General features: G+C 38.8%; 1 protein-coding gene across 4 annotated transcripts in view; it reads left to right on the top strand.

Moving 5' to 3' along the window:
- LOC150106921 (lysophospholipid acyltransferase 6-like) overlaps nucleotides 1-23,443 on the top strand; it is a 219,177-nt gene that overhangs the window by 112,498 nt on the left and 83,236 nt on the right. For all 4 annotated transcript variants that reach the window (XM_090393380.1, XM_090393378.1, XM_090393381.1 and 1 more), the window contains one exon: nucleotides 13,226-13,279. In XM_090393380.1, the coding sequence (XP_090249506.1) occupies nucleotides 13,226-13,279 (54 nt within the window). The remainder of the gene's footprint in view (nucleotides 1-13,225; nucleotides 13,280-23,443) is intronic.

Here is a 23,443-nt window from a genome sequence, read left to right as displayed (position 1 = left end):
TACATTATCCCCTCTATTATTCATTATCTGTATGGATCACATTATGAAAGAAAGTGGTATTAAACATGATATCAAAATTGGAGATGTTAATGTCAGCTCTTTGCTTTATGCGGATGATGTTATACTTCTAAGTCCACTACAAGTCTGCAAGATTCTCTGACTAAATTGAATAACTATTGTAATAGATATGGTATGAGCCATGGGTTCACCACTCTCCCCACCCTTGGCCAATTTCTTTATGGAGACCTTGGAAGAAAAAGCCTTAGCCTCTGCCCCACAAAAACCAACCGTATGGCTTCGCTACGTTGATGATGTGGTCGCTATTTGGCCACATGGCTCTGAAACACTTCTCTCCTTCTTAACACACTTAAACAACCAACACCCCAGGATCAAATTCACTCTGGAAAAAGAGGAAAACAACAGCCTCCCTTTCCTAGACACACTAGTCACCCGCCAGACTAATGGATCCTTGGTTTTCTCAGTTTACAGAAAATCCACCCATACAGGCAGATACATTCACCAACAATCCCACCATCCCCCCTCACAACAATATGGAGTAGTGAAAACACTGTACAACAGGGCTAAACTAATCTGTTGAAACGACTTGGCCCTAAACACTGAACTAAATCACATCCTCAACACTTTCTCAGCCAATGGCTACCCCCCCCAAAAAATCCAAAATATATTAGAACCTACAAACCACAGATCCCCTCCCCCCCTCCACAACAATGATTACTCCAAATCCATCACTATTCCCTACATCTGAGGCACCTCAGAAAAGATTACCAAAATCTTAAAAAAACATGACCTGACCTCCTGTTACAAACCTTACAGAAAATTGGCATCCCTTATCCGCTCCATTAAAGACCAACCACTTCCCCTAGACCTACCTGGTGTTTACCAGGTCCCTTGCAGTTGTAAACTGTCTTACTTTGGCCAAACAGGCAGGACAGCAAATATCAGAATTTCGGAACACAAGGACTACATCCGTTTTCACAAATACAGTCATTTTGGACTTGCGGACCATGCTCTGGATACACGCCACAGAATATGGTGGAAGAAAGCTACAGTGATACACCGTAGCAAATACAAATTTGAAAGACTCTTTATGGAATCAGCCTCAGCTCTAAGAAATTCTTCAAACCTCAACAAATTTGGTTGTATGTGACTGCCCCAAATTTTGGAGGCCTACATCAGCAGACCTTCAGCCCAACAGCCAAGAACACCTACTTAGCCCGCTAGAAGACACCATCTGGACTGTTAGGAGAACAATAGCTTCATCTCTTCATTCCCAGTTTCTGTGTTGTAGTGCCTACGTGCACGTAACTTTTTTTGTAAGTTCCTTTAGAAGATGGCAACGTGACGTTGCCGAAATATCAGAAAATATTTATAAAAGTTTAATTTAATTTATATCCTTAACTACGTTGTTCAATTCCTTAAGTGTTTTAATAATGCATAACCAACGTATAAGCCTGTCTACGAGAAAGATATGGTATGAAGGTCAGCAATAAAAAGACAAAGACAGTGTAAAGAAGCAGAATCATTGAAAATGTCAACTGTGTTGTGAATGGAGAACCTGTGGAACAAGTAAAACATTTCAGCTACTTAGGCATGATTTTTACTGAAGATGGTAAATTAAATATAGAAATAGACAATGGAATCAGCAAATCTGGTATGGCGGGAAGTCATTTGAATAAATTCATATGGAATAAGAGAGAAATTAGTCGGAACACTAAATTAGCTGTATACAAGACAATGTTCAAGCCAGTTTTAACTTATGGATCTGAGAGCTGGGTCAGAAGTAAAACACTTGACCAAAGACTAGAGACCGCAGATATGAGAGTCCTGAGAAAGATTATAGGCATGAACAGATAGCATCAATGGCAATATCATATTAAAAATAAGGATACTAGGAAAGAACTTGACATTGTCAGCATCCAGGAATGCATTAGCAGAGCTAATCTCAGGTGGTATGGTCACTTAAACAGAATGGGCGAAGAAAATTAGCAAAACAAGTGTTCTCTGCCAGATTGGCAGCAAAACGACCCAGAGGAAGACCAAGATATAGGTGGATTGATACGGTACAAAGTGCCTTAGATGATAGAAATATAGGATCTGATAATGTTGGAATCTTGACAAGTAACAGACTGATTTGGAGGAAAATTGTAGATAGGAAGTTAGTAGTGATGTAATTTTTTTCATGTAGTACTATCATATCCTGTACACCCCTTTAGGGTACATGGCAGAAATTTGATGATGATGATCTTTGAGTTTCTTATTCGGCTTAGAAATAATGTGGTATTCAATATCCACTTAATTTTGAATAATTTTACTTCGCCGAAGTGAAGCCTGTTAGCTTTTATTTCAGTAATTGTATTTGTGCCTTTTTTGGAAACTCATACAGTAAAGAAATAAGCTCTGACCATTGAAACCTTAATATTTACATCTAGGTCTACTTACTCACTGATGAGACCTCAAAAAAGGTTGAAACTGGTCTCGGTAGTGACCCTGCACGTAGTGCAAGACCAAGGCAGCTCATGGTAAAAGTAGAATAAGCTCTGATCACTAATCTTAATATTTACCCTTAATGCAAAGCACATCTCCTGGAGGAGATGTATGATGCTTTGTATTAAAGGCAAGGGTAGAAAAGAGAAAATATAGGGAATATTTGTGTCTCTGTGGAGTGACCTTCTCTCTTATTGTAGAACAGTAATATATCTCCTAGGAGCTGTGTTTTACATTATGGGAAAATATTAAGGACGATGATCAGAGCTTGCTCCACCTTTACTACGAGTTGCCCTGGCATTGCCCTACGAGGTGTTAGCTTACTCTTGGACTCGACGAACTTTATATTTATATAGTTTTCTAGATTTGGCATGAAACTCTTAGATTAGATTTTCTTTCTTTGAGTTTCTTATTTGGCTAAGAAATAATGTGGTATTTAGTATCCACTTAATTTTGATATATTCATTATTTGGTCCCATATTGCGTTTTGAAGTAGTAGAGGCTATTGCTCAGTGCAGAGTTGTCTGTATAAAAGTTAGCAGTATGGGGGGATTGTGTTGAACTCATGATCTTGCTAAAAACACAGCTATGAATGATACTCCTCACCCACTAGTGTCAACACTTTTTTTAGCCACACTGAATTACAACCTGCCCAGCACTGCTCTCCCTCTATCATTGTCAACTTTTAAATGAAAACTTTTGAGCAGCGTTTTTATAAAAAAATTTTATAAATAAATTTCAAGACAGGTATATATATATATATATATATATATATATATATAAGTTAAAGATACCAAGCTATTTTAAACCTGGTTTTACTCCATTTCCCAAGTAAGGAAACAGACAAACAAGTCAAGTGTGCGCCTGCAAGTGTTGCAAGTCTAGCTGACCCTGCACGTAGTGCAAGACCAAGGTAGCTCATGGTAAAAGTGGAATAAGCTCTGATCACTAATCTTAATATTTACCCTTAATACAAAGCACATCTCCTGGAGGAGATGTATGATGCTTTGTATTAAAGGCAAGGGTAGAAAAGAGAAAATATAGGGAATATTTGTGTCTCTGTGGAGTTGATTGTTTCTAACATACCACGGGGCGTTCAGAGAATCATTCTCAAGCACTTGTTCTGCACTCGCTGTATTTTGATAATGTTAGCATTAGAGGTGTGGCTCCAGGCCGGAGAGGCATAGGTGATTATAGGACGAATCGTCATCTGGTATAGTTGCAATTTGATTCTGTTGCTGAGCTTGCTATTTCTATTAATTAGCGGACAGATCTGAGCTATGGCTTTAGATGCCTTTGCGCACACAGACTTGATGTGTTAGTTGAAAGATAGCTTTTTGTTGAGAATCACACCCAGGTAATTTGTTTCTGTCTGCCAGGGAATTTTAGTATTGAATAGTAACACATCTCCTGTAGGAAACATTGGTCTTTTTGAGAAAAGAACTGAGCTTTTCAGGGGGTTGACTTCCAGTCTCCATTTGGAGAACCAGCCCTCCAGCTTTAGAAGGTTTTCTTGAAGCTTTCTGTTAATGAAATGGGGTCTGAGAGATCTGGTTAGTATTGCCGTATCATCTGCATACAGGGCCAAAATGGAAGTGATTGGATTGTGCGGGATGTCTGACATGTATACAGAAAACAGCAATGGAGCCAGTACAGATCCCTGCAGCACTTCAGCTAAGATATGGCACTGGGGCGATGTAGAACCGTTGATTTTCACTTGCATTGATCTATTCTGAAGATATGAATGGATTAGATGAACCATTTTTAGTGATGTACCTGCTGAGATATGTTTCTGCAGGAGACCAAAATGCCAAATTTTGTCAAATGCTTTGGATAGGTCTAGGAAAACAGCTCCCGTACACTGGCGCCTGTTGTAGCTGGTGGTGATGTATTCGACAATTCTGTGGATTTGCTGATTAGTACTATGGTGTTGCCGAAAACCAAACTGTTCTTTAGGGAGGATGTTTAGGTCATTTACTGAGGTTTGGAGTCGTGAGAAGATGACCTTCTCTGCAACCTTACCCAGATTAGAGATAAGACTGATTGGACGATAATTTTGCGGTAGGTGTGGGTCTTTGTCTGGCTTATGAATAGGAATTACATCAGCCAGTTTCCAGGTGGAAGGAAAATAGTGAAATCTTAAGATTGCATTTATTATACTGGTCAGGTGCACTACAGCTTTCCGAGGCAGCAGCTTGATCACCCTGTTTGAGATGCCATCTGGTCCAGGAGCTTTTTTGTTCTTAAGTTTTTTAATAATATCATATAATTCAACAGGTGATGTGGGTGCAATATGGTCAGTGCTGGTATCTGGGAGATTTAAAGCATGTCTGACCTGTCTGTGGATTTTGTACAAGTGATTGAAATCTAAGTTGTTATAAGAGGGTTTGCACTGCTCTTTAAGAGACTTTAGTATGGCTTCTACCTTATCTACATCTGCGTGAACTAAGCCCTGGTTTGAGATTATGGGGGGGAGGGAACTGTTTTTATTTCTGATGTTTCTCAGTAACCCCCAGATAGAGTGATCAATAGGAGAGATGGCGGATAACTTTTTATCCCAAACATGGTTTCTATGAGTTTTAAGTGCATCTCTAACTGCCCCATTTATTCTGTTTAGAGCTGTTTTATCTTGTGGTGCACGCATGTTACGGAATCTTTTCCTAGCTCTGTTTTTGTCTCTGATCAAGTTCATGATGTCTTCAGGCAAACGATCTGGCGTGTGGGCAGATTTGTAGGAGGTAGCTACCTTTATAGCAGAATTAATTTGTTGTGTGAGATTTGTAACTACAGTTTCTACTTCTTCTTTTGTGTGTATGTGAGGAACAGGTCCAATATAACATCGAGTGCTGCTGACAGTCTTTCCCATGCAATGTAGGCGTGAAAAGGAGGACACAGGTATTCTTGATTTCCCAGCTGTAGTAGAATTGGATTGTGATCGGATGATAGTTCATCCATCTATATGATGCTGTATTGAAGTTTAATATCCTGCAGGATAGCTATATCCAGGATGTCAGCAGTGCCGAACGTACTGAGATGAGTTGGTTCGGTGGGGCCTGCCACAACAGCATTGCTTGATCCTAAGTAATTGGAAAGGATGCGCCCATTCTTGTTTGTGGTTGTACAATTCCATGCAGGATGCTTGGGATTCAGATCCCCTGCAATAATGGTGGGCTCTCTAATGCATAAGATGGCATTTAGGTCAGAGTGAAGTAGAGATTTTTGGGGAGGGTTGTAAGCTGAGTAGATTTTCAGTTTGCCAGTGGAGCTGGTGACTACTTCCATGCCTGTGATCTCAAGGTTAGTGGTTGAAGGATTGCTCACAGAGTGGTGCTTAATGTAGTTTTTAATGAAGATGGCAGTGCCACCGCCTCTGTAGAGTAGTCTGTCATTTCTGTATAGGGGTAGCCCTTGGTTGTAGGATTGTCTGAGGGTCATAAATGAGTTTCACTGATTAAAATAACATCTGGTTGATACCTATAAGTGAAATCTCGGAGTTCCAGAATTTTGTTTTTGAGGCCATTTGCGTTTCAAGCAACTATCTGAAGAGATGCTGGAATGAGTTTGTTACTATTCATTTATGAGAGCTGTGAGGATGACCTGCGTTTCACGAAGAAATCTTTTAGTGGCGCTAGCGTCGCCGTAGCACGTGGCAGTGAATTTGAGCTGTGCGAAGAAAGTGATTTTTAATCTGTGAATAGTCTGTTTTTTTCCCCCGTTTTTCTTCGTTTTTGAATGCTAAATTGTTTCTCAGAATACGAGTGTACTTCAGTGGTTGTTTTTTAGAAGTTAGTTGCTGTCGCGATATAATATATTTTGGTTACCGTCGGAATCGAATGCATAACGGTGGAAGACAAAATGAAGCTAAGTTTTCATTACTGTATTTAGTTATATTTCATTTTATTTACTTATATTTAGTGTACTTAAATGTTTTGTTTTGCTTGTAATTGTTTGTACTTTTTTTTTTTCTTATTTATTTAACGGAATTTATTAATTGAATAATTATTAAAGATTACGCTACTCGGCAGTAAGGAATGATGGCAGATTCAGCTGCAGTCGCAAGTGGCGTATCGCCAAGTCCTCCGCCATTTAAGAACTCTATTATAAGCAATATCATAAAGGACTTTGTGGCATGCAGTACTTGCGGCATGTATGCGTCTCGGGAATTGGATATGTGGCTTGTGAAGGAGAGCGTATGTGCGCAAAATGCAGGCAGTTGGAGAAAATAAGTGCATTAGAAATATCGATATCCGACCTTGTTGCTCCAGGAACGGGGAATGAATGTAGGAAGACAAGTAGTGTGATAGAAGAGAGTGAAAAAAATATATATATGAATGAGAAAATAATAGTTGATAGTGTGGAAGGTGTGAGTGACTGTGAAAGTTTAGGAGATGGTTTTGTTTGGGAGAGTGAATTTAGATTAAGAGTGACTGACCTGCAGAGGGAGATTGATGAGCTGAAAGAGGAGGTGGAATGTCTTGTGAATGAGAGCAGAAGTATGAAAGATAAGATTAGGATAATGGAAGAGATAAATGCAAGGTGAATCAGAGTAGAGGAGAGAGAGAATTTTGGGAGTGTTAGACGAGGAAAGAAAGGAAACAGTAGAAGAGAGGGAATGACTGAGATGTATGGGGATGCTAGAAGAGGAGAGAATGGAAACAGTAGAAGAGAGGGAATGAGAGAGAGGTATGGGAATGTTAGCAGACGAGAGGATGGAAACAGTAGGAGAGATGGAATGAGAGAGAGATATGGAAGTGCTAGAAGAGGAGAGATGGAATGAGAGAGAGGTATGGGAATGCTAGAAGACGAGAGGATGGAAACAGTAGGAGAGACAGAATGAGAGAGGGATATGGAAGTGCTAGAAGTGGAGAAAATGGAAACAGTAGAAGAGAGGGAATGAGAGAGATGTATGGGAGTGCTAGAAGAGGAGAGAATGGAAACAGTAGGAGAGAGAGGTATGGAAATGTTAGAAGAGAGGGAATAAGAGAGACCCATGGGAATGAAAGAAGAGGAGAGAATGGAAACAATAGGAGAGAGGGAATGGTAAGAGGTATAATGTATGGCGACTCAATGATCCATGGTGTTCAAGATAGGATGCGTGAGGAGTGTTTGCCAGGAGGAACAATAGAAAGGTTGGCTAAGGCAATTAAGAGAAGTGAAAGGGTGGATGAGATGATTGTGATGGTAGGAATGAATGACTTGAGTGGTAATGTAAGTCGGGCAGCGAGAGATATGAGATTTTTGCTTGAGGCTGTACGGAAGAAGACAGAGAGAGGAAAAATAGTGTGCATGTTGCCTAGGTATGATAATGATGAGCTGAGCAGAAGAGTGGTGATATTGAATGGCATAATAGCGAGAATGTGTGACAAGAGAGGACTGGTATATGTGGATGCTTGGAGTGCGTTTGAGGAAAGAGAGGAATTGTATGCGAGAGACCACTTACATTTGAATTAGGAAGGATGTAGGCATCTGGAGAGATTGCTGTTCTGAATGAGTCAGTGGTCCCAGGGAGGATGATAGCAGGGGTGGCCTCTTGTGGGAATGGATACTTGGGAGAAGGGAGACGATGTCAGGTAACACTGAGCCCAGTGGAGTCTAGAAAGGATAATGCTGAGTATAGAAACAATGGCATTTATATGCTTCATACTAATGCCAGGAGTATCCGGAATAAGGGAGAGGAATTGGTGGCACAGATAGCATCAGCCTGGCCAAAAATTATTGGGATCACTGAGACCTGGTTGACAGAAAGGGATATAACAACAGGAATATAAGTCACTGGTTATAGCATTTTTCATCAGGATAGGAGGGGAAAGTGTGGTGGTGGGGTACTGCTTATGATAAGTGATGACCTATGTCCTGTAAGAGTGGGGGCTTTGGAAGGAAGTGAGACAAATGATTTTGAGAGCGTATGGTGTGAAGTAGAGGTAGGCAAGACAGGATATTTAGTGGGGTGTTGCTACAGACCCAGGAGCACAGAGGATGAGGACCAGGAGATGTTTAGACAGCTAAGTTTGGCAAGTGCAAGAAGAATGATTGTTATGGGAGATTTTAACTACAGTAGCATAAATTGGATCGAGGAAGATGCATGTAGCAATAGAGAATGGAATTTCAAGAATTCTCGAGGGACAAATGTCTTAGGCAACATGTAACAGAGGGAACAAGAGGATCAAGAGTTTTGGATTTGGTTATAGCATCAGAAGAGTTGATAATAACTGAGTTGACATCTCTCCCACCAGTTGGAGAGAGTGACCATATAGTTTTGACTTTGAAAATGAATAGACATGCAGGAGTATCAAAGAGACGGGAACTTATGTGGAATTATAATGCAGGTGATTATAATAGTCTTAGACGTCAACTTCGGGAAGTTTCATGGAGGGAGGAATTCGAAGGCCGGGGTATCATTAGTGCATGGGAAATTGTGAAAGAATATTTGTTAGCAGCAATGGTAAGTAGTATACCATGAGTGAAGAAGAGGACACAATTTGGAGTAAAGTGGATGACAAACAATATTAAACAGGAATTGCATGCGAAAAAGAGGCTATGGAAGAGATATAAGGAGACAGGTGAAGAGAAGATGCATGAAGAATATAAGACACAGGCCAGAAGAGTGACTAGTGTGGTAAGGAAAGCAAAACTGGAATATGAGAGGAGATTGGCCCTTAGATCCAAAGAAAATCCTGGGGAATTTTTTAGCTATGTGGCCAGTAGGAGGAGAAATGACTGTGGAAGAATGATATTGTGGGATAAAAATGGGAATAGAGTGACTGATGCAGAGGACATAGTGGAATTGTCCAATCAACACTTTATTGGAGTATTTCATCCTAGAGTCAGTTTTAATGCTAGAGGGATAGGGCTGCTTCGAGGTTTAGATGTACAGGAGGAGAGTGTGTGTCAGATACTGAGTACTCTGTATGTCAGTAAAGCTTTGGGACTGGATGGTATTTCACCACGAGTTTTGAGAGAATGTGCTAGGGAACTGATAGTGCCGTTAACCTGGCTTTTCAATGAAAGTCTGGCTGTGGGAAAGGTGCCCATGGAATGGAAGGAAGGTAAGATAGTGCCAATGCATAAGGGTAGTAACAGACTGGAAGTGTCTAATTATAGGCCGGTCTGTGTGTCATCAGTAGTTGTTAAGATCTTGGAGAAAGTAGTGAGGGACTGTATACAGCATTGGGCATATGAGGGTAATGTTATCTTTGAGAGTCAACATGGATTTGTGAAAGGGCACTCTTGTTTTAGCAATATGCTAGCCTTTTATAATAAAGTTGCAAAAACATTAGATGAGGGAAAGGCATATACTGCAATTTTCTTAGACTTAGCAAAGGCATTTGACAGGGTGCCACATGATTAGCTGATATTTAAGTTGCAGCACATGGATCTGGATGTCAGATTGGTCAACTGGATTCAGGATTGGCTGTCTAATAGGTATCAGAGAGTTGTGTATGGTGGAGCAGTTTCAAGGAAGCAGAGGGTTACAAGTTGGGTCCCACAGGGCTCAGTATTAGAATCTATATTGTTTAACCTTTATATCAATGACATTGCCAGTGGATTGCAAGGGGATATTCAGTTGTTTGCCGATAATGCGAAGCTGGGAAGGATTATTAGTAATGGTGCAGATGTGGTAGCCCTGCAAAAGGATTTGAATAAGCTAGATAGATGGGCAAATGAAAGGTGGTGTCAGTTTAATGCAACAAAATGTAAGGTCTTGAGGTTTGGGAAACATCGATGGGATGCTGCATACTTTATGGGAGGATTTATACTGGAGGAAGTAGGGGAGACAAGGGATCTGGGGTTGATGATTGACAGAAACCTGAAGTTTAGGGGACATATTGCAAAGGTGTTGAAGGTAACACAGAGGATTGCTGCAATTATGAGAAGGACACTGACCTGCAGAGATAAGAGGGTTATCATTCCGTTGTATAAGTCTCTGATCAGACCACACTTCAACTATTGTTCTCAGATTTGGTCCCCAGGATTTGAAGGGGATAAATTAACTATGGAAAGGATACAAAGACGGATGACAAAGATAGTTTCAGTACTGTACAATTATAGTTATGAGGATCGGCTGAGGGAATGTGGACTGCAGAGTTTGGTGGATAGAAGAAGGAGAGGTGATATGATTGAGACTTTTAAACTGTTGAGAGGTGGTTACAGGGTTGACACTGGGGAGTTCTTTCGCTTGGTTGAATAGCAGGAAGGAGTGATGACAAGAGGCCATCCCTGGAAGTTACGAAAGGAAACTGTGAGCAAGATAGTAAGGAGTGGTTTCTTTGCGTGGAGGGTAGTTGAACCGTGGAATGCATTGCCTGATGGAGTGGTGGTAGCGAGAATGGCCAATGAGTTTAAAGAGTGGTATGATAGACTTTGTGTTTCTTGGGGAGGGGACCTCCCCACGTTGAGTGTTGACAGACTTTATGTTCTTAGGAAGGACCTCCCACGATGAGTCTTTTGACTCCATGGAGGCCTGAATAATAATAATAATAAATTTCAGTAGGATTTGATAGGCTGAAATTTTCTAGCATGTTTGCTAGTGAGGCCGTAATAACAGCTGTTAGATTTTTAGGTGCTGTTGGTTGATTTTGTTCCGGTATTGGCCTATTTGTACGGGTCACATCGGCATAACTTCTTGTTTGCTTTTGGGTGTCTCTATTTTTGGAGGTTTCCGACTGTGGTCGCTGAGTCTCCGGTTTTGATGCCTGGGCCTCTGTTGTTCTGATACTGTAGGAGTAGGGCTGATTAATTGCTTCCATCCGTCTATTCTTTGGGTGCTGAGTACATCCTTTGTAGTTCGCAGGATGAGGGCCACTGCAGTTGGGACATTTGGCCGAGGTGGTCCTGGGCTTTGTGCAGGTATTGGTTGGGTGGCTGTCCCCACATTTCAAACATCTATATTCTGCTCTACAAAGATTCTGAGCATGGCCAAATTTCTAACACCTGTGGCACTGCCCAGAAGATGATCTTTTCCGCAGTGGTTCTGGTGTGACGATGAGCCCACAAACTGTTTTTAAGTTGTAGATATCCCCGTATATTTATGAATCTCAACTAGGACTAATGCATGGGAGTCTTATCTGCTTTGTACATTCTGCTGACCTTGAGGTCAGCAGAATGTACAAAGCTTTCATGTCAGCAGCTATTTCTGCTGTGTCAATGTCTTCACAGACACCACAAGGACCACTTTTAAGTTTTTTTCGGAGCGCAAAGGTATGATACTGGATGCCTCTGCCGTCCAGTTCTTTGATCACCCTTCTATAATCTGTCACTGTTGCTGGCTGGATCTTTATGCCTTCATGCATGTTTTTGGACTTAATGAAACCAATGTGCAGATTGGACATTGTGGATCTTAAAACTGCCCACCTCTGCTTTTCTCTAAGGATGATTGGAGGCACCTTTTCTTTGGGAGAAATAGCGCCGTCCGAACCCTGAGAATCCTGTTCCATTTCATTATTGTCATTGTGTGGTTCTTCTGTTCTTCGCTTTTTGTGTGCTCGCACTTCTACAAAGTCTGAAGGAGTAGAAAGCATTGAATCTGACTGACCTGTGATAACGTCTGTGATGCTTTCTGGGGGAAATGTGTCGTACAGTTTCACTTTTCCCGGCCAATTGTTGTTAAGTAGTTCACCTACTCTTATAAATTCTTTATATACCTCCTCGAATATTGTCTCATTTAGTTGCTTTTCCATAACTATCGATGTGAAGTATCTATCTAAAAAAAAACAAAAAAAAACATGCTTACCGTGCAGTTGTAGTCTTACCGGCACTGCTACAGGACTCTGTACTGAGCTGGATCTCAAGGACTTCCATATAGTGTATAAACACAAAATACATCACACTAAAGGACTATCGTGAGACTGCAATCAACACTCAAAACACATTCGAATGACAATGAACAGCGTGACTTGGAAATATAGACTTTATGGCGAATTCTCATGAGAAACGAAGTCTTTACATGTTCATACCAAGGTTTTAGTAATACAGAGCCTTATCAACTTTACCTATACAAGTTGCTACAAGGTGTTTTTATTTTGAATAAGAATCTCTGGAGGGGATATTGATGTAAATAAGTTTTTTTACTTTGGGAATAATGTATATTAGGGTTACCAAGTAATTTTATAAACTTGGTTATTTTACTCCTAATCCCAAGTAAGCAAACAGTTTGAAACCGGTCTGGGTAGTGCCCCCACCCATAATATATTGCAGTATACATCTCTTAGTGAGATGTGCTTTACATTATGGAAAATACTAAGAATAGTGATCAGAGCTTTACCCACCTTTACAATGAGTTGCCTTGTGTTGCACCACCTTTAGACTTGAACTACATTCAGGTGCAAACTTAACTGTTTGCCTACTTGGGATTAGGAGTAAAATAACAAAGTTTATAAAATTACTTGGTAACCCTAATATACATTATTCCCAAGGTAAAAAAACTTATTTACATATATATATTAATTTCCATGTTGGAGAATCACGTCAGTTTCTAGATGGAAAATAACATTTTTTTAAAATAAATGTTTATTACTTGGAAATTATTTGTTTCTCTTATTGAGGTATTAAAAGCAATGCATTTTTTTTTTCATGTCAAAAGAAAAATATTTTTCTTTTGCTTGAAAATTTCCATTAGCTTTGTATAAATTTCTCCAGAATTAGTAATTATGAAAAAATAAATTATTATATTTTCACAGAAAGTTTGATACTGACTGGAATGGTTTTTCTGTTTTGTCCTTAGGAAAATAATACGAATAATCACTTCAAAAAAGTTTACCATCAGCCTTCTCCAAAAGTAAGTTACTGAAGAAATAATTCTAGTAGTTTGTATAAAAGGAATATCTAATTTATATTATATTAATATTTATATATCAATTTTACACATATTGCCTGTCTTCTAAAATTATAATGTTATGGATTGAAATTACATGGAGAAGTGTACTATCATCAAATTCCCCTCAAGGAGTGTATAGGATATTATAGTACTACATGAAAAATTTACATCACCACTAACTTCCTATCAACAATTTTCCTCCAAATCAATCTGTTACCTGTAAAGACTCCAACATTATCAGAGCTTATATTTCTGTCTTCTAAGGCACTTTTTACTGTATCAATCCACCTATATCTTGATCTTCCTCTGGGTCTTTTTTCTGCCAACTTGGCAGAGAACACTTGTTTTGCTACTCTTTCCTCTCCCGTTCTGTTTAAGTGACCATACCACCTGAGATTAGCTCTGCTAATACATTCCTGGATGTGATAGCAGAAGTGTACTATGCATTTGCCATTCTTCCCTCAGTGTTACTATGGTGAATTATGATTTATCAAATATTTTAGCTTTTTTTTTTTTTTTTTTTGCACCTGATTTTATACTGTTCAGTGTAATGTGTGTATTTTTAAATTAGATTCAGTTTACAAGAATGAAAAAAGAAATAATGAAACTGAAATCAAAATAATGAAACTAAAAATTTTCCATAATGACAACATGAATATCGAAAAAAAAAAATGAAAAAAGATAAGCATTTTTGGGAAGAAAAAAAAAATTGAAATATTACTGTCTAGTGATATTTGTAATCTTATACAGTTTTGGGTAACTGTCAGATACTAGAAAGCATATTTAAATTTTTTTCTTGCTTGACTGTAGTGGTGAACTACGGTTGGTTCTGTAGGATTGATTTGATTGTTAATTTCGAAAATTCTAGAGAATTTAGAGTTCTCTCGTGATACCCCGAAGTTATGCAGTATGTGGGACCACCGAAAAGCCCGTAAGTCGAATTCGTGTAACTCGGGGTATAATTTTGCATGTAATTTATGTATATACAAACATACAATTCGGAACAAAGGTTTACAAAAACACCTATATTTTTTAAGAAATATACAGTAATCATAATTGTAGTTTTTCGTACATAAAAAAAAGAAAGTTATTTTGATGTCAATGGTTTCATAAAATCTAATAGATTCATCTAATGGCATAATGTCTTTTTCTTATCACACAAAATTTCTTCATAGCAAGCCAGTGATTTTTTTATTCCTTGCCTTGTGGCTACAATTCGTTCCTCGTTAGAATCTATGTCCTCCAAAATCTGTAAACCTTTCTTAATTAAGCTGAGACCTTCTGTTAATTTTGCAATTGTCATGTGCTTTTCTGGTAAAACTGGATCTGAGGTTTTGATCTCTTCAGTAGTGCTTTGCTTATGCATCTCTATGAGCTCATCGATTGTAAGCTCCTTGTTATGTGAGTCTAACAGCTCCCTGACATCTTCACTGTCGACTTCTAAATCTAATTGCCTGGCAAGGTTGACAACTTCTTCTATTGCCTCAGCAACTTGATCAGTTTCTGGCAACATTTCCGTTTCGCATTTAAAAAAGGTTGGACAAAGTTTTTTCCAGACACCATTCAAGGTTTTTTGGGAAATTTCACTCCAAGAATCTCCAATAATCCTTACAGCATCTAAAACATTAAACTGTTTCCAAAACTCTTTAACAGACAGTTGCTCATTTTGCCTCATAACTTCTTTCAGACTTGCAAATGAACTTCATTCAGACTTGCGCGTGTAGTATGCTTTGAATATTTTGATAACTCCTTGGTCCATCGGTTGAAGTAAGCTGGTTATATTTGGAGGCAAGAAAACAACTTTTACACGTGGATCAAAATCAATTAAAGTTGCAGGAGGGTGACCAGGTGCATTATCAATAATGAGCATAACTTTAAACGGAATTTTTTTAAACTGGCAATAACATTCAACTTCAGGTATGAAGTGGTGACCAAACCAGTCTTCAAAAATAGAAGCTGTCACCCAAGCTTTAGAATTTGACTTCCAAATCACTGGCAAGCCGGCTTTAGATTTTTTTTTCAGAGCTCTTGGATTTTCGGAGTGTTAAATTAAGAGAGGTTTTAACTTGCAATCACCAGCTGCATTTCCACCAAGTATTACTGTCAACCAGTCTTTGGAAGCCTTAAAGCCAGGAAACGTTTTTTCTTCAAGTGCGATGAAAGTTCTCTTAGGCATCTTTTTCCAGAACAAGCCGGTCTCGTCTACATTAAATATGGTTTGACTGCTATATCTACCTTCCTCGATGATAGCCTTAAGTGTCTCAGGAAAAGCAGATGAAGCCTCTTTATCAGCGCTTGCCGCCTCTCCGCGATGCTGTGCCAGTTACAGCAATTTTTAAATCGGTTGAACCAACTATTACTGGCCACAAAATTTTCTTCTTAGGCCGCTTCTCCGGCTTCTACTTTTAGCCTCTCAAAAATCAGCTTGGCTACATATCATCATTTGATCAACTGGGCAGTTTTTTTACTCTCACTTGATTATCACACCATAATTTAAGCATCGTTTCCATCTCACCAATAATCCCATGACATTTACGAATTATGCTTGAATTCAATGATTGGGCACAGCAGCGAGAATTCTTTCTTTATCTTTCATGATTGTTCTTACTGTGGATTCATGTAGATCTAACTTCTTTGCTGGCTCACAAATTTTCATTCCTCTTCAAAATCCTTAATAATGTTGAGTTTTGTTTCCAAAGTCAATGTTTTTCTTTTCTTGCTAGCTGTAGAAGAATCAGACTTGCTTCTTTTGGATGACATTATTATTTTTTATGTGATTTTGTAGACTATAAAAATCGTGCATGAATGGAGACCACGCGAAACACGTCAGTGCTTGTTCACAGCATGTGCGACACTGGAAAATGCGGTCGGCACGGAAAGATACGACTAGTGGTGAGGCGTGACGGGAATACGTACATATAAGAAACCGTGTAACTCCGGATTCACGTAAGTCGGGGTATTACTGTAATTTGAATGAAAAAAAAAAAAAAGACAAAGCAAAACATTAGTTTAATTCCTGTTTTTGACATTAATCCTTCATAATCAGTGCAGATAAATGCACAATGTAAACATATGCAGGTATATGAAGAGGGGATAACTGAAAAATGTTTCATTAGAATAACACTAATCCTAATAGTGAAGTGCATTGATTCATTCATATACATTCAATTTAAATTTATATTCTTAAACATGTAGTAGTAGGAACAAGATTACAATATTTGTAACTTTTTATTATATTCTATTAAATTAATTGGTGACACTGATAGCATTAGCCTGGCCAAAGATTATTGGGATCTCTGAGACGTGGTTGACGGAAGATGATATAATAACAGGAATAGAAGTAGCATGGTACAGCATTTTTTGGCGGGATAGGAAGGGAAAACGCATTGATGCAGTACAGCTTATGATAAGTGATAACTTATGTCCTCTAAGAGTGGAGGCTTTGGAACGCAATGACATTAATGGTTTTGAAAGCATATAGTGTGAGGTAGAGGTGGGCAAGACAGGATATTTAGTGGGTGTTGCTACAAGCCAAGGAGCACAGAGTATGGAGAGCAGGAGATGTTTAGGCAGTTGAGCTTGGCAAGTGCAAAAAGAATGATTGTTATGGGAGATTTTAACAACAGCAGTATAAGTTGGGAAGAGGAAAATACATGTAGTAATAAGGGAATGGAATTTCTAGAATTCTTGAGGGACAGGTGTCTTAGGTAACATGTAATTGAGGGAACAAGAGATTCGAGAGTTTTGGATTTGGTCGTAGCATCAGAAGAGCTGATAATAACTGAGATGACATCTCTCTCTCCCCACAGTTGGAGAGAGTGACCATGTAGTTTTGACTTGGAAGATGAATAGACATGCAGGAGTATCAAAGAAAAGGGAACGTATGTGGAATTATAAGGCAGGTGATTATAATAGTCTTAGATATCAACCTTGGAAAAGTTCCATGGAGGAAGGAATTGGAACGACGAGATATCATTAGTGCTTGGGAAATTGTGAAGGAATATTATTATTATTATTATTACAGGCAACTCCAAGGAGTCCTTAGACTCATCGAGGGAGGCCCTAACATGTCAAGAACAACTATTTGACATTCATACAGTATCTATCATACCTCACCTTGTACTCATTCGTAGTCATGGCACTCACAACAGATTCTGGCAGCTTATTCCACTCATTCACCACTCTCCAAGTAAAAAACCTAGCTCTAACACCCTTGCTAACCACACTCTTGCCCAGCTTTCATGTATGACCCCTAGTCCTCCCACCACCAGTCCTATTCTCAAAAATATCTTCTGAATTAATCTTATAGAAACTCTTCAGTAAATTGAATGTCTCAATCATATCACCCCTTTTCCGCCTATCAACCAATTTCTGCAACCCACAAATCTTCAACCTGTTCTCATAAGGTTCGTTCCATAGACCTGCTATCATCTTGGTCATTCATCTCGTCTCTGGATCCCCTCCACCTCCTCCCCATCAAGAAGAAACCCTGGCACCCAAATTTGGGCACAGTAGTCTAGATGGAGTCTTATCAAGGCTCAATACAGAGGAACAATAACCTGTTTGTTTCTGCTTGTTAAAGTAATTTTCAGCAACCAAGTGATTTGATGAGCTGATTTTGCCACTTTTGCGATGTGCCCCCTAAACTTCAACTCCCTATCCACCAACACTCCCAAATCCCTGGCCTCGTCAATCTCCTGGAGTACGGTTCCACCAATGTGATATACTGCTGCTAATCTTTTCACCCCAAAATGCATAACCTTACACTTTGCCACATTAAATTGACATCCATTCTCCTTAGCCCAGTCCTCCAAACTATCCAAATCATCTTGCAAAATTTTGACATCCTATGCACTCACTATTGGTCTACCCAACTTTGCATCATCAGCAAACAAATGAACACTTCCTCTCAGATTTTTTCCTATATCATTAATGAACAAATTGAAAAGTAGTGGTCCAAGAACAGAACCCTGCTTCACACCACATTAGCAACAATAGTAAGCTATATTCCACAAGTGAAGAAGAGAACACAATTTGATGTAAAGTGGATGACAAACAATATCAAACAGGAACTGCAGGTGAAAAAGAGATTATGGAAGAGATATAAGGAGAGAGGTGGAGAGCAGATCCATGAAGAATATAAGACTCAGGCCAAGAGAGTAGCTAGTATGGTGAGGAAGGCAAAACTGGAATATTAGAAGCGATTGGCATTAAGATCCAAAGAAAATCCTAGGGAATTTTTTAGCTATGTGGCCAGTAGGAGAAGAAATGATTGTGGAAGAATGACATTGTGGGATAAAAATGGGAATAGCGTGACTGATGCAGAGGACATAGTGGAGTTGTTCAATGAACACATTGTTGGGTATTTCATCCTGGAGAAATATGTTTTAATACTATAGGGATAGGGCAGGTTTGAGGTTCAGAGGTGCAAGAGGAGAGTGTGTTCCAAATACTAAGTATAGGTAACCCTCATGTACCGTGGTATTTATACAACAAGGTTTTTATATAACGCGCTCTGTAAATTGTAGTAACCCTTGTTCAACACGGTGCTTATACATCGCGGTTCCGATATAACACGGTCTACAAATTGTAGTAATCCTTTATCTTTTCATATATATTTCACCGCAAGACTTAAAAATCTAATTTTATATTTCGTTGAATTTGCGTCTGCCAGTGTCGCGTATTTAGTTATAAGTCACGAATTTATATTAACGGGAAATACCCTTTTACCATGCATGTACGTCAATTGTTTACCGTATAAAGTGTTTGTTGTTGAAAATTGTCTTTGTTTTCTGCCAGGAAAGCACATTAAAAATCATAAGTGGGTTAATCTCAATCTGAGCACTTTATTTTCTGGTGAGTTACATACAATATGTAATGCTTTTTTTTATGTAAAAAAAATTGAATATTTCACGTGGCCACAATTTCGACCTAGTTCCTAAAAGAATACCTGCCGAGGAAATAATGATCCAAATAGAACGTGGGATTTGCAACCTTCCTAACCATATCGCCAACAATGTCAAACTGGATGTAGCTGGTGTTCTCACCAAAGCAAGACCTCCAAAAACCAATTTATCCAAAGACGAATATGCAGCTCTACTAGAAATGAAGAAAAACAAAAAAAAATAGTAATCACCAAAGCGGATAAGGGAAACGCCACAGTGGTTCTCAACCAAAAGGACTATACAAGTAAGCTGAAGACTTTATTATTAGACCGTACTACCTACCTCCCTATTGAATATAATCTTACCAGTTCTCAGATTAGAACTCTCCACAGACTCCTTAAGAAGGTCACTTCTTGGCCCGTGGAAGTTACTAACAAACTAAAACCTTTTAACTCTAGACCCCCCCCCCCCCCCCCGATTATATGGACTTCCAAAAACAAAATGTGCCATTACGTCCCATAGTGGATGGCATTGATTCCCCCACATATAAATTAGCCAAACATTTAGCCAAAACGCTCAAGCACTATACTGGCAACACACCATCACACATAAAAAACTCAGCTCACTTCAAAGCCGGTATAGAAAACCTCTCACTCCAACACACTGACATAATGGTCAGTTTTGACTTTTCCTCCCTATTCACAAATGTCCCACTCAAGGAAACCCTAGAGTTCATCCAAGCCAAATTTCTGCCTGATATCTCAGCCCTATTTCAGTTCACAATGCACTCAGGCTATTTCATTTGGCAAAGAAAATTCTACAAACAGATAGAGGGGACATCCATGGGTTCACCACTTTCCCCACCCTTGGCCAACTTCTTTATGGAGACTTTTGAAGAAAAAGCCTTAACTCTGCCCCACAAAAACCCACTATTTGGCTTCTGTACATGGACAATGTGTTTGCTATTTGGCCACATGGCTCAGATACACTCCACTCCTTCCTAATACACTTAAACAACCAACACCGCAGGGTACAGTTCACCTTGGAAAAAGAGGAAAACAACACCCTCCCCTTTCTAATCACTCGCCAACCTAATGGATCTTGGGTTTTCTCTGTTTATAGAAAACCCACTCATACAAGCAATTCCCCCCCCCCCCCACAACAATATGGGGTTATTAAAACACTATATAACAGGGCAAAATTAATCTTCTCAGATGATGATGCCCTAACCACTGAACTAAACCACATCCTCAACACTTTCTTAGCCAATGGCTACAACCCCCAAAAAGTACTAAAACCAGTAAACCACAACCCCCCTCCCCTTCGCAATAAAGATTACACTAAATCTATCACCATCCGCTACATCTGGGGCACCTCTGAAAAAATAACCAATATCCTCAAAAAATATGACCTAACTTCTTGTTATAGACCATATGAAAAGTTGGCATCCCTCCTCTGCTCTATCAAAGACCAACCACTTCCCCTAGACCTACCTTGGTGTATACCAGGTCCCTTGCAGCCTGTAAATTGTCTTACTTTGGCCAAACATTTGGGTGCATGAGACTGCCCCAAATTTGGGAGACTTACATCATGAAAACTTCAGCCCAACGGCCAAGACAACCCAATTAGCCTGCTAGGGGGGGGGGGGGGTACCATTAGGACTTTAGGAACAATATTAGTTTCTTGCCTTCTTTCTCATTTGCCTTTGTTAGTGCCTGCGTGCACATACCTTATTTGTATGTTCCTGAAGATGGCAACGTGACATTGCCGAAATATTGAAGGTTTTCATTAAAGTTTCCTTTAATTAATATCCGTTTTATATGTTGTAAATTCCTTAAGTTAATTACCAGTTAAAAAAAATTATTTTTATAGTAATGGCCACTTACAGAGCTTTTACAATATTTGTGAAAATGAAATTAGTGAATTAATTGCAGTACTGTCGACAGGGTGTAGCATAGAGGCAGCCTGTCTCACGGCACGGCTTAATAAGGGCGCTCGTTCAGCCATATTGTGGTAGGCATCATTGCTATGCTAACAATTCCTATTAGCGTAGCAAGTGTGGAAAAAAGTTTTTCCAAGCTTAAACTGATCAAAAATTATTTGTGAACAGCAATGACCCAAGAAAGATTGGTTGGTCTAGCAACTCGTATATTGATAGAGGTGGACATAGCTCATAATTTAAATTTAGAAGAGCTTGTAAACAGTTTTATTGTGTGATATCCTCATAGAGCAAATATTTAATTAATATTATTATATAATCGTTTTGCATTAATGTTTCTCTTGTAATAAAAACAAAATAGCAATTGGAGATTTTCTTATATTTTTGTCTTATAATCCATCAGGGGCGATAGTTAATTGTTTGCCTGAGGGTGGGATCTAATCTGGCAATGGCCCAGATTAATTGATTAGGAAATAGATTTAAATGAGGAGGAACTGGTACAATTAATAGATGATGTTGAACCAAATGCTGGGAAAAGTTCTGCCAAAGATTCTGATTGTGATGAATCCGTTAAAGAATTCAGTTTAAAGAAATTAGTAGAAGGATTGGACTTGGCAAGAAAGTTAGGAAGTTATTTTACCGATAATGATCCCTCAATGGAGCACTCTGGAAAATTCACGAGACAATTGGATATTTGTTTAGCTCCATGCTATATGAACTTAATAAAATATTGCAGCATAGTGGTAAGCAAGGTCTTATTACTGACTTCTTGATAACTAAACCAGCTGAAGTATGCAATGAGAATTATACAAATGATGTCCAAGAAATTTCAAGTGATGACATTGTCTGGGCACTCGTAAATAAAGAACATATATGAAATGTTATTTTTGTAGACAGTGGTGGCGATTAAAATGTACACTTTATTTTATTTTGACTAAAACATTTATGCATTTGTGCAATGAAGTTTACGTACAATTTGTAATTTTTATACTTTTATACTATGTATTTGTTTCATAGTTTGTATGTTTTCTTAACTTACATGAATTACCTGAATGAAATAAAAATATTTTTTTGTTGGATGAAAAAAAAGATTTCGGAACGTAACTCTACTTTTTTATGTGATCTGAGTCTCTCATAACGCGGCATTTCTATGGAACCTAACATCTGTGTTATATGAGGGTTACCTGTACTCTGGATGTCATTAAAGCTGTGGAACTGGATGGTATTTCACCACGTGTTTTGAGACAATGTGCTAAAGAACTGACAGCTCCGTTGACCTGGCTTTTCAATGAAAGTCTGGCTACGGGAAAGGTACCCAGGGAATGGAAGGAAGGTAAGATATTGCCATTGCATAAGGGTGGTAGCAGACCAGAAGTGTCTAATTATAGGCCAGTTTGTGTGTCATCAGTAGTTGTTAACATCTTGGACAAATTAGTGAGGGACCATATACAGCATTGGGCAGATGAGGGTAATGTTATCTGTGAGAATCAACGTGGATTTGTTAAGGGGAGCTCTTGCTTTAGTAATATGATTGCCTTTTATAATCAAGTGACAAGAGCAGTTGATGAAGGAAAGACATATACTGCCATTTTTTTTTTGGATTTTGCAAAGGCATTTCATAGGTTACCACATAATAAGCTGATACTTAAGTTGCAGCACATGGGTTTAGATTTCGGACTAGTCAACTGGATTCAGGATTAGCTGTCTGATAGGTATCAGAGAGTTGTGTGTGGTGGGGCAATATCAAGGAGGCAGAAGGTTACAAGTGGAATTCCACAGGACTCAGTACTGGGACCAGTATTGTTTAACCTTTATATCAATGACATTGATATAAAGGTTAAAGGTTAAAAGCTGTCAGCGAGAGGTTGAGGGGTGGTTTCTTTGCATGGAGGGTGGTGGAACCGTGGAATGCATTGCCTGATAGTGGTGAGAGCAAGAACGATCAATGAGTTCAAGGAGTGGTATGATAGACTTTGTGTTTCCTAGGAAGGATGAGTCTCTTGACTCCATGAAGGCCTGAATAATAATAATAAGAAGAAGAAGAAGAAAATAAGAAAATTAAAAAGGGCAAATGTAAATTCACATGAAATCTGAGGAAATTTTAGATGTCAAGTTTGGATTGGATCACGAATTGCATTTCACCAAAAATTGAGGTTGGTGTGTGTTAAAAAATAAATTATTAAAATGAAATCTCTGGTGGTTGTGCTACACAAATGAATTATTTCAGATTATATTAAAAAATCCTTTATATTAACTAAACAGGTAAAAAGTTGGAAAATTTATAGCAATGATATGTGATCG

The sequence above is a fragment of the Typopeltis vanoorti genome, chromosome 5 (assembly GCF_054136105.1).
Source record: "Typopeltis vanoorti isolate ZY-2024b chromosome 5, IOZ_Tvanoo_1.0, whole genome shotgun sequence".
In the NCBI taxonomy this organism is placed as follows: Eukaryota; Metazoa; Arthropoda; class Arachnida; order Uropygi; family Thelyphonidae; genus Typopeltis; species Typopeltis vanoorti.
Note: the sequence above shows the minus strand (reverse complement) of the source record. Positions and strands in the feature narration are given on the sequence as shown.